General features: G+C 43.6%; 1 protein-coding gene across 1 annotated transcript; it reads left to right on the top strand.

The window, feature by feature from the left end:
• Positions 1–78: 78 nt before the first annotated feature.
• sdhb (succinate dehydrogenase complex, subunit B, iron sulfur (Ip)) lies at positions 79–11,498 on the top strand. The gene is made up of 8 exons (XM_063215039.1): positions 79–215; positions 1,534–1,667; positions 3,616–3,701; positions 7,307–7,443; positions 7,691–7,807; positions 8,371–8,472; positions 8,805–8,927; positions 10,622–11,498. The coding sequence occupies exons 1-8, from the start codon at positions 147–149 to the stop codon at positions 10,700–10,702; spliced, it is 849 nt and encodes a 282-aa protein (XP_063071109.1). The 5' UTR covers positions 79–146; the 3' UTR covers positions 10,703–11,498.
• Positions 11,499–12,798: the final 1,300 nt, after the last annotated feature.

Raw genomic sequence — 12,798 nt, 5'->3', positions numbered from 1 at the left:
TCAACTGTTCAGATATAATCTCCAAATCGTGCCTTCTTCGCGTAACGTGAAGGGGCGCTGTCGGGGGTTGGGCTGCAGAGCTGCATTGTGGGACGACAGCAAATTCTGGCAGTCCACGGTAAGGTCAGCTCTCCACATAGCCCAAGATGTCTGTCGTCTGTTTCTCCTTGAGTCGTTGCGGTGTCACGGCACTTCGCCCTGTTGCTGGGATCGTGGTAAGACTAACATTTGAAAAATGACAAGAGTGTGAAGTGTTACGGGGTGTTCATAATGTGATCAGAGTAGTTGAAGTGAGATTAGCTGATGACTGTGCCTGCTCGGTCGTTAGGCTAGCTAGTCTCTTACGTGAGGAACTCTGGTTAACCGGTAGCATGTTAGCTAACAAGCTGACATCCAGTGGGGTTAACATTCAGGCTCAGGTTGTTTATTACCTTTTCTATTTTGGATTTAGATTTAGATTTAACGTTAAACTTCTGCTGGTTGGTCGTGGGATGTTAGAATGGAAAGGAAACTATGCTGCAAAAGTAAATGTTGCTCAAGTAATTGCCCTTACTGTAAAAGTCACTGGTACTGGTGTGCTGTTTGACAGCTGCTGTATTGACGATACCATCTATTTACATACAAAATGAGTGAAAAGTTGCCATCATCCTTCATCATAACTTTGTATTTAGGGCGAAATTGAAGTGTGTGAAGTGACGCATCCACTCTAACATCCTCTGCACTGGTTTACTTTGGCTTATCGCTGTGCTGTGGCCGTACGAATAGGCAGAATAAAATAGAAAGGTAGTGAAGAATTGTAAAATTTCATAACCGCAATGCAAATCATGCATTCATACGTCAATCAAGCAAGGACATTAACCTGTTTATTCCCCAGCTGTGATCAAACAACTGATGACTTCTGGAAAGTAGTTATACTGCCACACAGGCTAACGGTAGTTTTTGGGATGTTTTTATAAAATGATAATACTAGCTATTGGTGCCTGAAAGAAGACAAATAGTCGGATCCTGAAGTATAAGCAATAATGCATACCATTGGGACTTCTTTACTACTGTTTGTTTCTCCATGCAGCAGGTTAAGTAACTTGAAAGGGAGGTGATGTAACGTTTGACAGTGCAATGACAATGTTTGCGTCGGTAGATGGCGTTTTCTTGGAAATGTGTCATAAGAGAGCATGTTTATTCTTCACTCTAAATACTGGTACTTTTCAGCACACATTGGCATATCCTTCCCTGTTATAGACATTTCTCGTTACTAGATAAGATACATTTTATGGTTTCTGGTTTAATAGTTTTCTATTCTACAGCGGTACTGTACTGTGTTCAACTTGCAAAATTGGGGATTTATTTGTTCTGATGATTAAATATTGATGGACTACATTTTCCCATTTTCAACAGAATTAATATCAGAATTAAGCTTTTAATCAGAATTGAATTGAAATAAATTAAATATTGTATGTCATGTAAGCGAGGCCATTATAACTCTGTTTTACTATCATTCTAACTGCTGTGTCTTCTCTTCTCCTATTGGTCCAGGCTGTGCGCCATGCCCAGACAGCGGCGGTCCCCAAACCCCAGCCACGCATCAAGAAGTTTCAGATCTACCGCTGGGACCCCGACACGGTCGGAGACAAGCCACGCATGCAGACCTACGAGATAGACCTCAACCAGTGAGTACAGATGCACACACGCACGTGGGCACTCACGCGTATATACACACACACACACACACACACACACATACAAACACTCATGCATATACACACACACACACACACACACACACATACACACACGCTCACACACAGACTAGTCATGTATGCAAACCTAAGAGATAGACCTCAACCAATGAGTACAACTCAAGTATAACTCGCATACACACACACACACACACACACACACATCCCCAATACGCCCGGAGTCAAGCCACGCACACAGACCTAGAAGATTGTGGTAGAGGACAGCTTAAAGTGTGGAGGGGTAAGAGGATGTTCCCCTGGTGATCAGAGGGAGATTTAGGAAGGCTTGTGCTCCAGCTCCAATTCTTGCTCCGTGCCAGTGCTAATCAAGCCACCTGATGCGTGCACTCTCTCTCTCTCTCTCTCTCTCTCTCTCTCTATTTTTCTTTTTCTTTCTTTCTTTCCCTCTTTCTTTCTTTCTTTCTTTCTTTCTCTCACTCTCTCACTCTCTTTCTTTCTTTCCCTCTTTCTTTCTTTCTTTCTTTCTTTTTTTTTCTCCTGAGAGCTTTAAGGAGGCTTGTGCCTGCACTTGCTCCATGCCAATACTAAACCAGCCATCTGACCCACACACACATGTATCTCTCTCTCACTTGCTCTCTCTCTCTCTCTCCCTCATACACACACACACACACACACACACACACACACACACACACCAGAGAGATGTAAAGCCTGGCCCAGCGCTGCCATCACTACAACACTAGTGTGTGTTGTTGTATCGCACATGTGTAATCCTAGCCAGTAGTCACATGGAGGAGGTCAGGCGAGGTTAGCTAGCTAGACGCGGCGCCTCTCAGCTGTCACTGTTGCTATTGCTGAGCGCCAGTACCAGCTGCATTAAATATCACTTCCTGTTTGGGTTATCATATGCAGTATGTTAGCTGTCCTGACCGAGTTAGTACAGTGTAAACATGGAGCTGCAGCCGCTGGTCCTATCTGAAACAGCTGTTTGTTTTGTCATTTTGTGAAGAGAACTAAGGTCATTCTACACGGTGATATTGCACTCTAAAAAATAATTTTCTCTAACAAATGGTGACTAGAACACATTGTGATAATTGGTAAGAGGGTCACTGATGTTTTTTTGGGCTCAGAGGTCAGGTGGTACCATACAACCACAGCTAATTCCCATAAATAAATTAGTAATTGGTAATTCATGTACTGCAATGGATATACTCCTGAGATAATCCACTGAACCAATCAAAGAAAGCACACAATCCATACAATAGTAGCATCAGCTGTGGTTGCACCAGCATCACCCAAGCGTGTGCTACTTCTTAAGTGTCGATTGATCCAAGAGCACACTGAAGCAGTTGTACTGCAACGTTATCTAATGAAAATTCTGTAATGCAACCCATCAACACGGTGCACTTTAAACCTCATATTAAAGGTTCCTGTGCTGTTATCAAGGTGGAAAGACACATCGGGGAAATATTACATAATAATATGCTAGATATGGTGAAAGACTGTGGCTTATCAGTGTTGATCACTTGTCTTGCTGTACAGGGCCCATTGTGTAATGCCTGAAACACTGTCACAGGTTGTGGCTTTTCTGTGCAGATGTGACCTTTTAAAGAGGAGAGAATGATATGACTTGTCTGTATTTGTCTTATTGTACTGATGAGGCCCGTTGGAAAATATTAAACTGGCCATTAAAGATTGGGGGTGATCTGTGTTGCTGCTGTTGGTGTGCCCATTGTACAAGTATAGCCTGTTATAGGATGTGAGGGACAGCCCCATATGGTGGCTTTTGCTATCTGTTTGTTTCCTTTTGTTTTGCTGCTATAGTAATGTGAAAGACACAGTAATTAGAGCGTGTGTGTGTGTGCGTGTGCGTGCGTGCGCGTGTGTCTGTGTGTGTGTGTGTGTGTGTGTGCTCCAGGTGTGGGCCCATGGTGCTGGATGCGCTGATCAAAATCAAGAACGAGATGGACCCAACACTCACATTCAGACGCTCCTGCAGAGAGGGTGAGGAGACCTACCTTTTTTATCTGGTTTAAATTTTTATTAAAGTGTTGTATAATATCTATGTGTCTGCAATACTTTATATGTATGTACAGCGAGTCCAATATGTATTTGATCCCTTGCTGATTTTGCTGGTTTGCGCACTAATAAAGACATGATCACTCTATACATTTATGATAATATGTATTCAAACATGGAGAGACAGAATATCAAAAAGAAATTCCAGAAAATAACTTAAAATAATATATTTTAATTTATTTGTATTTAAATTAGGCAAATAAGTATTTGACCCCTCTGGCTAAAGAAGATAAAGTGCTTTGTGGCAAAGCCCTAGTTGTCTAGCACTGAGGTCAGATACTTCTTTTAGTTGATGACAATGTTTGTGCATATAGTAGAAAAGATTTTTGCCCATTTTTCTTGGCAGATTATCTCTAAAACACTAATAGTTTGTGGCTGTAGCTTGGTAAATGTGAGGTTCAGTTCCCTCCATAGAATTACTATAGGGTTAATATTTGGAGACTGTCTAGGCCACTTCACGACTTTAATATGCTTCTTATTGAGCCACTCCTTCTTTGCTTTCACTGTATTTTGTGTATTATTGTCATGTTGGGAGATCCAAAAATGGCCCACCTTCAGTGTAGTGGTGGAGGGAAGGACGTTTGCACTCAGGATTGCACATTACATGTCTCCCTCCATCCATTTGTTGACGATGTGAAGTTGTCCTGTGCCTTGGCCAGACAAACACCGTCAAACCATAATGATACCACTTTCATGCATGATGGTGAAGGGTGTTTTTGGGATCATAGACAGCAATTCTCTTTCTCAAAACACATTGGATTGTGTTAATGCCAAACAGCTTGATTTTGGTTTCATCTGACTACAGCACCTCCTTATCATATCCTAAAGCAGTCTGATGTCCGTTGGCAAACCTCAGGTGGGACTGCACAGGTTCCTTCTGAAGTAGAGGTACCATGTGTGCACTACAGGATTTTAAACCTCTGTGGCATTAAGTGCTACCAGTAGTTTTCTCAGTGATTTCGGTCCCAGTAGCTTTGATATCATTGTCGTTCATCCCGTTCAGGTCTAGGGTGCTTTCTTTCTGTTCTCATGATTATCAAATCCCTACAAAAGATCAAATCCTGTATAGAACCCCAGGCAGCCTGATGGATAGTCATTTTGTATTCCTCACATTTTGGAAGAAATGCATCAACAGTTGGGTCATTAATACCCAGTCTCTTTCTTGTGGCTTTGCAGCCCATTTAATCTTTGTTCAGGTCTAAAATCTTGTCCCTGATATCATTTGACCGCTCGTTGGTCTTTCCCATGCTGGTGAGGTTGGAGTGTGACTGATTCACTCATACTATGAACTGATCAGGGCTTGACATTAACTTTTCAATCCGCCGGCCATTGTGGCTAGTAGCTTCCCCGAGTCACTAGCCATTCAGGTATTCCAGCCACACATTTTAAATTGTTTTTGTTTCCTTTATCATGATAGTGCACGTCTTACCTCAGAAGATGAGGTGCTAAAGCAAGATAAGTGTAAAGCTTTCTACAAGGAAGTATAGAAACTTTAGAGTTACTGAGCTTTTTCTTGAACAATTGATACACAAGGGGTAAACAACAGAATATAGGCTACTATGATTCTATACCATACCAAGGAATAAGCTGCCAGCCAAATTGGCTAGTGACACTGAAAGTATTACTAGCCACAGCCAAGTTTTACCAGCATTTGGCCGGTTGGCAGGTGCCAGTGTCAAGCCCTGGAACTGATACTGCTGATTCAATTTGTCTTTTATGCATGTTAATATGTACAGGTGTCTTAAATTCAGATGACAAGTTGATCGGAAGTGCCCATCTGGTCTGTGGGCCCGGAACTGTTATCAGTTGGCAGGGGATCAAATACTTATTTTGCTCGATGAAATGGAAATAAATAAATATATATTCTCGTAAAGTAAATTTCTGGAATTTCTTTTTGATATTCTGTCTCTCCATATTGGAATACATATTATCATAACATTTATTGACTGATCATGTCTTTTTTTAGTAGGTAAACCATCAAAATCAGCAAGGGATCAAATACTTCTTGGACTCACTGTATATCAATTGCGAGCAAACACTAACATTCTGCCCTTCAAAGACAGTTGGGCACTTAGTCACCCGATAAGAGCCCAAATGGTTTAGGATAACTTGGTTAAGATAGGACTTTGGAATAATGACCATAATATTTCTTCTGTGTTTGACAACATTGGCACCTACATTTCTTCATCTTAACCCAAACTTTGAGAAAGGCTGACTATTGTCAAACAAAGAAGTAAGATTGTAGTCGCTGCACAGTCCTAAGACACAGGCTTTTCCATAGAGGAGATGTGGGAGTGAGTAAATGTTAAATGTAATGAGTCATCATGACCATATAAACAAGCCAGACCCAGAGTTAGTTAGCTGGCCTCCAGACATGGCCAGATGTTATGGTGGAGCAGCGTTAAGTTTTAGAGGAGAGAGTCCCAGCGTTAGCAAGCTGTCCTCCAGGCATGGCCAGATGGCATGGCAGATCTGAGTTTAGCTGTAGAGGAGAGAGGAGGGGGGTCATTTGCTTAGCCTGCCAGATTCTTGCGAGAGCTAACCTGCTGTACTTCCACACAGCGTTGTGAGCTCCACTCGCTAAGTCTGGCAGAGTGCACATCAGAATCAGAGGGCTTTTTTTTCCAGAAGGCTTAAAACATGGTTCTTATCTATCATTTGTCCATCATCCTTACCACCAACAAATACCTTCGAAACCATTTTCTGTTCATCAAGAATCGATATGCAATGGAGTCTACAGTACAGTTGTGATGTGAAGCGCTATTGTTATTGAAACGACAATCACTTTGAGATCTGGCGATCTACACAGGTCTGGTGAATGACCGCAAGGCTAATATCGCTATTGGTCTGGCTGCCTTTATGACATTACACTAGAGCGCATTTCAAGAGAAATCTGAAAGTGGATGGTATCATCTCTTTCAAATGGTTGGCCAGCCTACACTTCAACGCCACAGGTCAGGTGCTGTCTGATTTGTCCACACCAACAGCCAACAGTCTGCTTTGAGGCCATGTTTAGGCTGTAAAAGTCCTGCTTCCTGGTTTCCTGGGTGTTGCTACACAATGGGCAGTTTGCTTACTCACCAGTATTGCACAACAGCTTCAAACTCAAGACTGATGATTTTCAGGCATCTGTGATGAAAGTGAAAGTCTCAACCTTTTCAAGTTTACATTACACATACAGTACATGTAGCCTTAATGGTGTGGATTATACTAAGGGTAGTCAAAGGTGCTCTTCGTCGTGAGAAACAATTGATAAATATTCACATTTGCTTAGTCTTGCTTCAAGTAACTCTTCTGTGCTTCTTCTCTCCTCCTTGTTCGTCCACTTCATAGACAGTGGTGCGTTTCTCGACAGTGTAATTTGCAGCTAACTAAGTTAGCAGCTTACTTGCCAGAATCGAGCCCGGTTCCCCTGGCTTAACAATGCGATGCTATAGCCGGTTGCACCACGGCTAAGGCCGTGCTTGTATTCCCCTGTGTCCTCTAGATCTCTGACTGTCCTGTCCTCCTCTGTCCCTCCCTATTTGCAGGTATCTGCGGCTCGTGTGCGATGAACATCAACGGGGGCAACACGCTGGCCTGCCTCAACAAGATCGACACCAACACCAGCAAGGTCAGCAAGATCTACCCCCTGCCACACATGTACGTCGTCAAGGACCTCGTGCCCGTGAGTATCAACCAACTTTCGCCGTCTTTCTATCTGCCTGCATTTCCCTTTTCTTTATCCTTATTTTCTCTCACACTCACACATTCTCTCTTTACTTCCTAAGAAACACTCTTTTCCTCTCACACTCTTTCTCTTCTTCCTCCTCTGAGCCCTATTCTCTCTCCATAGGACATGAGTAATTTCTATGCACAGTGCAAGTCTATTGAGTCTCTGTCTTGTCTCTCTCTCCTGTCTGTCTCTCCTCTAGGACATGAGTAATTTCTATGCACAGTACAAGTCTATTGAGCCCTTCCTGAAGAAGAAGGATGAGAGTCGGGAGGGGAAGGAACAGTACCTGCAGACAGTGGAGGACCGACAGAAACTGGTAGATATCACGCTAGAACTCTTCTGCTGCTCTTGAAGGGCGGTTGTGTATCTGTAGTTACGTGTGCTTGCACCACTATGGTACCAACTTCATGCCTGTTTTTTAGGGCTTTTCTGCCTTTATTTTTGACAGGACAGTGGAGGAGAGGCAGGAAATGAATGAGGATAGAGAGACAGGGAAGGATGGGCAAATGACCCGTGACTGAATACAACCCGGGTCGTCTGTATCGTAACCCAGTGCCCTACCGTTAGGCCACGGCAGGGCCCCATGCCTGTTTTTCATAGAGCATGTATATACTGTACATGTGAGGCAGAATCCAGTAGCTCTAGAGTTAGTTCCAGCTACCCCTAGTCTGACAGCAAAATGTGTCATGTGTGACCTATGTCCTCGTAACCTCACCTAATGGCCTCTCCCTCTCCATATGTTCCGAGCCCCTACAGTTTGGAAAGGCCAGAATGAGAAAACGCATTGAAAATGTGTTAACGTGTGTGTTAGTGATTGGCATAATAGTATTTTGCATTTCCTTGTTTGGTGTATGACTTACTCTTTGTCTCCCCCTACAGGACGGTCTGTATGAGTGCATCCTGTGTGCCTGCTGCAGTACCAGTTGTCCCAGCTACTGGTGGAACGGAGACAAGTACCTTGGACCTGCCGTGCTCATGCAGGTACCCTGTCTACTTCAGATATTTCTGCTCTGTCCGTGTGTGTGTGTGTGTGTGTGCGCGTATGCGTGTGTGTGCGTATGCGTATGCGAGTGTGTGTGTGTCATTCATGAACATTACAAGAAAATGGTTCGGCACACTTAGAATCTCTTCTGCTCTTTTATCTATAGTCACAGTAGTGCACACAGCCACAGGTATTAAGTCTACAGTGCGTGTGACAGCCATGCCGACATTTTGCTGAGTCAGTAGGTGTGTGACTCAGACATGAACGTTCCAAAGGTCAGGCATGGGTCTGGTTTAACCTTTGACCTTTGACCTTTCTTTGTGTTGCTCAGGCGTACCGCTGGATGATTGACTCTCGAGACGAGTTCACGGAGGAACGCCTCTCCAAACTGCAAGACCCCTTCTCTCTCTACCGCTGTCACACCATCATGAACTGCACCAAAACCTGCCCCAAGGTACACACACACACACACACACACACACACACACACACACACACACACACACACACACACACACACACACACACACACACACACACACACACACACACACACACACACACACAATAAACTGCACCAAGACTTGCCCCAAGGTACTCGCACAAGACAAGAGAACTAAAATATCTTGAATGTCTTGAACACCATAACAAACTGGTATCCAATGGTACCAATCAACCATATCAGAAAAGGCCCATTAAAAAATAGAATATCTTTATGGATATTTATTGTCTTAATACCAACATGAACTGGACCAAGACCTGCTCCAGAGTACTCACTTCAGAATAAAATATCTTTAAAAAAAGTCTTAACACTTAGATCAACCTGCCCCAAAGTACTCATCAGAAAAGGCCACACAGAACAGAATAGAATAAAATAGAATAGAACATACTGGAATGGAATATTCTGAAACTGGAAAATTCTACATTTATTTCAATCAAAAAGTTTACATTTTAAAACCTCAAACAATTCAGGTTTGATAAAATAATATAAGAATAGAGCATCATTGACCGTTTCATTTGACAGTTATTTCCACCATTTTATTTTTTACGTGATGCGTGATGTGAGTACAATCATCATCACTGAATGGCCTAGTACTCACTGCCCACCAGATCAGCTAAGTAATAAATCTCTTGTCTAAAGCTCACAAGTAGAGTAATGGTAACAGGGCCTCTTCATTTTGGATCTCTGTGCTTACACACAGCATGCTCCACATTAACTTGTGCATCATTTATCTTCTTGCGTTTGGCTATCGTCACAGACTACTGTGTCCCTCTGGTCTACGCTTTCTGCACACGATGGAAAAACATGCTCCTCTTCAAATTGTCGTAACTTTATCATTGCCAGTGATCTCTTTCTAAAGATGTGTAATTACGTATACTTAATGGTAATTACAGCACCACACTGGCACTCATTTCAAGTAAGTTGGAGAAAGTGATGCACTTTTCCCTTCTTATTGGTGTCATTAGTTGACAAGATGAGAAGCTGGTGGTCATTACGCATGGGAGGAACGTTTTCCTGCATTTTCATTTTCCACCAGTCGTGCTGTGCATTGCTGTGAAGGATTTCCATCGGCTTAATGGAGGTGGAGTTTTTGGAAACGTTAAGCATTTAAATGCTCCCACTTGCTTTGGAAACACAATATTATATTAATATGGGTGTGTCTGTTCTACACACTGGCAAAACTGTAGGAAACACTCCATGTTGCGTTATGTTCTGCTCAATTTTACGTTAACCATCCTCTACAGTTGACTGTGAAAATTGTGCACATCCCAAGCAGAGTTGCAAGACAAAGGCTGACTGAGGCTGTGATGAGGCCACGCACTTAAAATGCTTTTCTAAAACTGGTTATTCCCCTAAACAAAAGTGTGCAGAAAGCTTCAAACTTGAAAGCTTCAATCATCCTCTATTGCCACATATGCCCTCACCACCTCACCTCACTGCAACATAAGGATGCATTCAATTCTGTATTTATATAGCGCAGTTTCACAACAATGACGTTATGTCAAAGCACTTTCCAAATACACACACACACACACACACACACACACACACACACACACACACACACACACACACACACACACACACACACACACACACACACAGTGTGATACATGATGCTAACTGGGCTTTCCTACCCGCCACAGGGCCTGAACCCCGGCAAGGCCATCGCTGAGATCAAGAAGATGATGGCTACCTACAAGGAGAAGAAGAGCGCCACAGCATGAGGAGGACCACCCCCCACCTGCACCCCTTAATACCGCCCTTCCAACCCCCACCTGCACCCCTTAATACCGCCCTTCCAACCCCCACCTGCACCCCTTAATACCGCCCTTCCAACCCCCACCTTGGCCCCCACCTGCACCCCTTAATACCCCACCCCCCACCTCCACCCCTCTCTACCGCTACTTCAAACACCTACCATGGCCCCCACCTGCACCCCTTAATTCGCCCTTCCAACCCCCACCTTGGCCCATACCTGCACCCCTTAATACTGCTCCTCAAACCCCCACCTTGGCCCATACCCGCACCCCTTAATACCACACTTCCACCCACCTCCTGCACCCCTCTCCTTAATACTCCCCATCCAAGCCCCACCTCGGCCCCCACCTCGGCCCCCACCTGCCCCCTTCCCCACTCACCTACGTATCCCCTGGCATTAATCCCATCAACCCCCCTTGACCCAACCGCCCCCCTCCCCTGCCCTAGACCCCTCCGTCACCTGACACAGTGTACAGCCATCATCACCCCCAGAGATCCCCAAAGCAACGAGCCCCCCACCTCAGGGCTCTCGGAGAAACACTCCAGTACAAGTCAACCCCCACATTTGATAGGATATCGACCCCTTTTTAACGCACAAGGATGGCCCTTTTGCGAGTGTGTGAGTGTGTATGAGTGTGTCAGAGAGATGGAGGGGGAGAGATTGGTGAGATGTGTGTGTGCGTGAGAGAGAGAGAAAACACATGGAAGAATGTGTTACTTGGTGTGTTGGTGCCTAATAAAAAAGCAAGCCATCAGGCTAAAGTAGTGTTTTGCATTCCCTTGTTTGTAGAGCCTGTTGGAAATCTGTGGGAATATGTCTGTTTGCGTATGTGCAGGAGTCTGTTCAGAGCACGACACGGTGAATACAATAATACACATATGACACAAGATATATCGGTCTTCCGCTCCAAATAGAGGACCCGTGCTTTGTGTGTCTACTAGTAACCCCCATTATTATCTCTTGTGTTTCTTTCAGCTGCTTAGGCTGAGATTGTATACCTGATGTAATTATTATATTTTTGTTAAATGACCAGAAGTAATTTATGACTATAAATACACACACGGAGAGTTGAATGGTGGCCAATATAATACTCTTGATCAGTCTTCATGTCCAGTATTCCATATTTTCAGCAAATAAAGTTCATATTTATCAAAGAAACCTGTTTCTTGCGTGTTTGCTGTGTGTTAAAAGGCATCACTTGATTTGTGAGACAACAATGTCTTGTGTACACCACTAGAGATCGCTGTTCCACTGACAATTAACATGGTTTGGACGACCAAATTTAGCCATTACTTAGACCACATCTCTCCTTCAGGGTAAAGACATAACGTCGTAGGCCATAGTAGGTGGAGATGTCTGTCTATGGTGAAGATGTAATATTCATAATTAAATGAATGTGTTGGTTTGTTCTCTAGAGGTCAAACCTCTGGTAGCGGGGTAGGGTCATGACATCGACCACCTGAGTTGGGATCTTAAATCTGCCCAGGCTAGGTAAAGTGTATTTGATGTGTGAGCCTACGATCTGTGTCTTTTTAGTGTATCTAATGCATTCAGGGCTGGATTAATGCACAGGCTATATATGGCTGCAGCCTTAGGGCCCCAATCTGCCAGGGGGGCCCTGTTTGGTCAAAAGTGGAAAAAATGCAGAATGATGATAAAATGCACTATTGAAAAATTGTTTAGTAGAGTTGGTAGACATGTTGTCCTTAATTCCTAGCTCTTAATTATGATGTAAATTTGTTGTGAAATTCGCTTCCGTGGGGGCCCACAGCAACCTGTATCTTAGGGGCCCCAGGCCATCTTAATCTGGCCCTGAATAAATTAGATGGTATACAACTATGTAACTCTCTTAGCTCTCACACTGTAATTAGCAGGCCGACATTTACATACATATGAGTAAAAATAATATAAGTAAATATTGCCTACGCAATGAAAATGTTATTAGTTTCTCGAAAGCCACGGCATACTGGTTTGAATAAAGCACGCTATGCCAAACACATCAAAAGGAGAGACATCAGCCGTTCCCTTTAACCTTAACTGGGCAAATGTCAGGGTCAACAA

This window comes from Engraulis encrasicolus, chromosome 14, assembly GCF_034702125.1.
Source record: "Engraulis encrasicolus isolate BLACKSEA-1 chromosome 14, IST_EnEncr_1.0, whole genome shotgun sequence".
NCBI lineage: Eukaryota > Metazoa > Chordata > Actinopteri > Clupeiformes > Engraulidae > Engraulis > Engraulis encrasicolus.
Note: the sequence above shows the minus strand (reverse complement) of the source record. Positions and strands in the feature narration are given on the sequence as shown.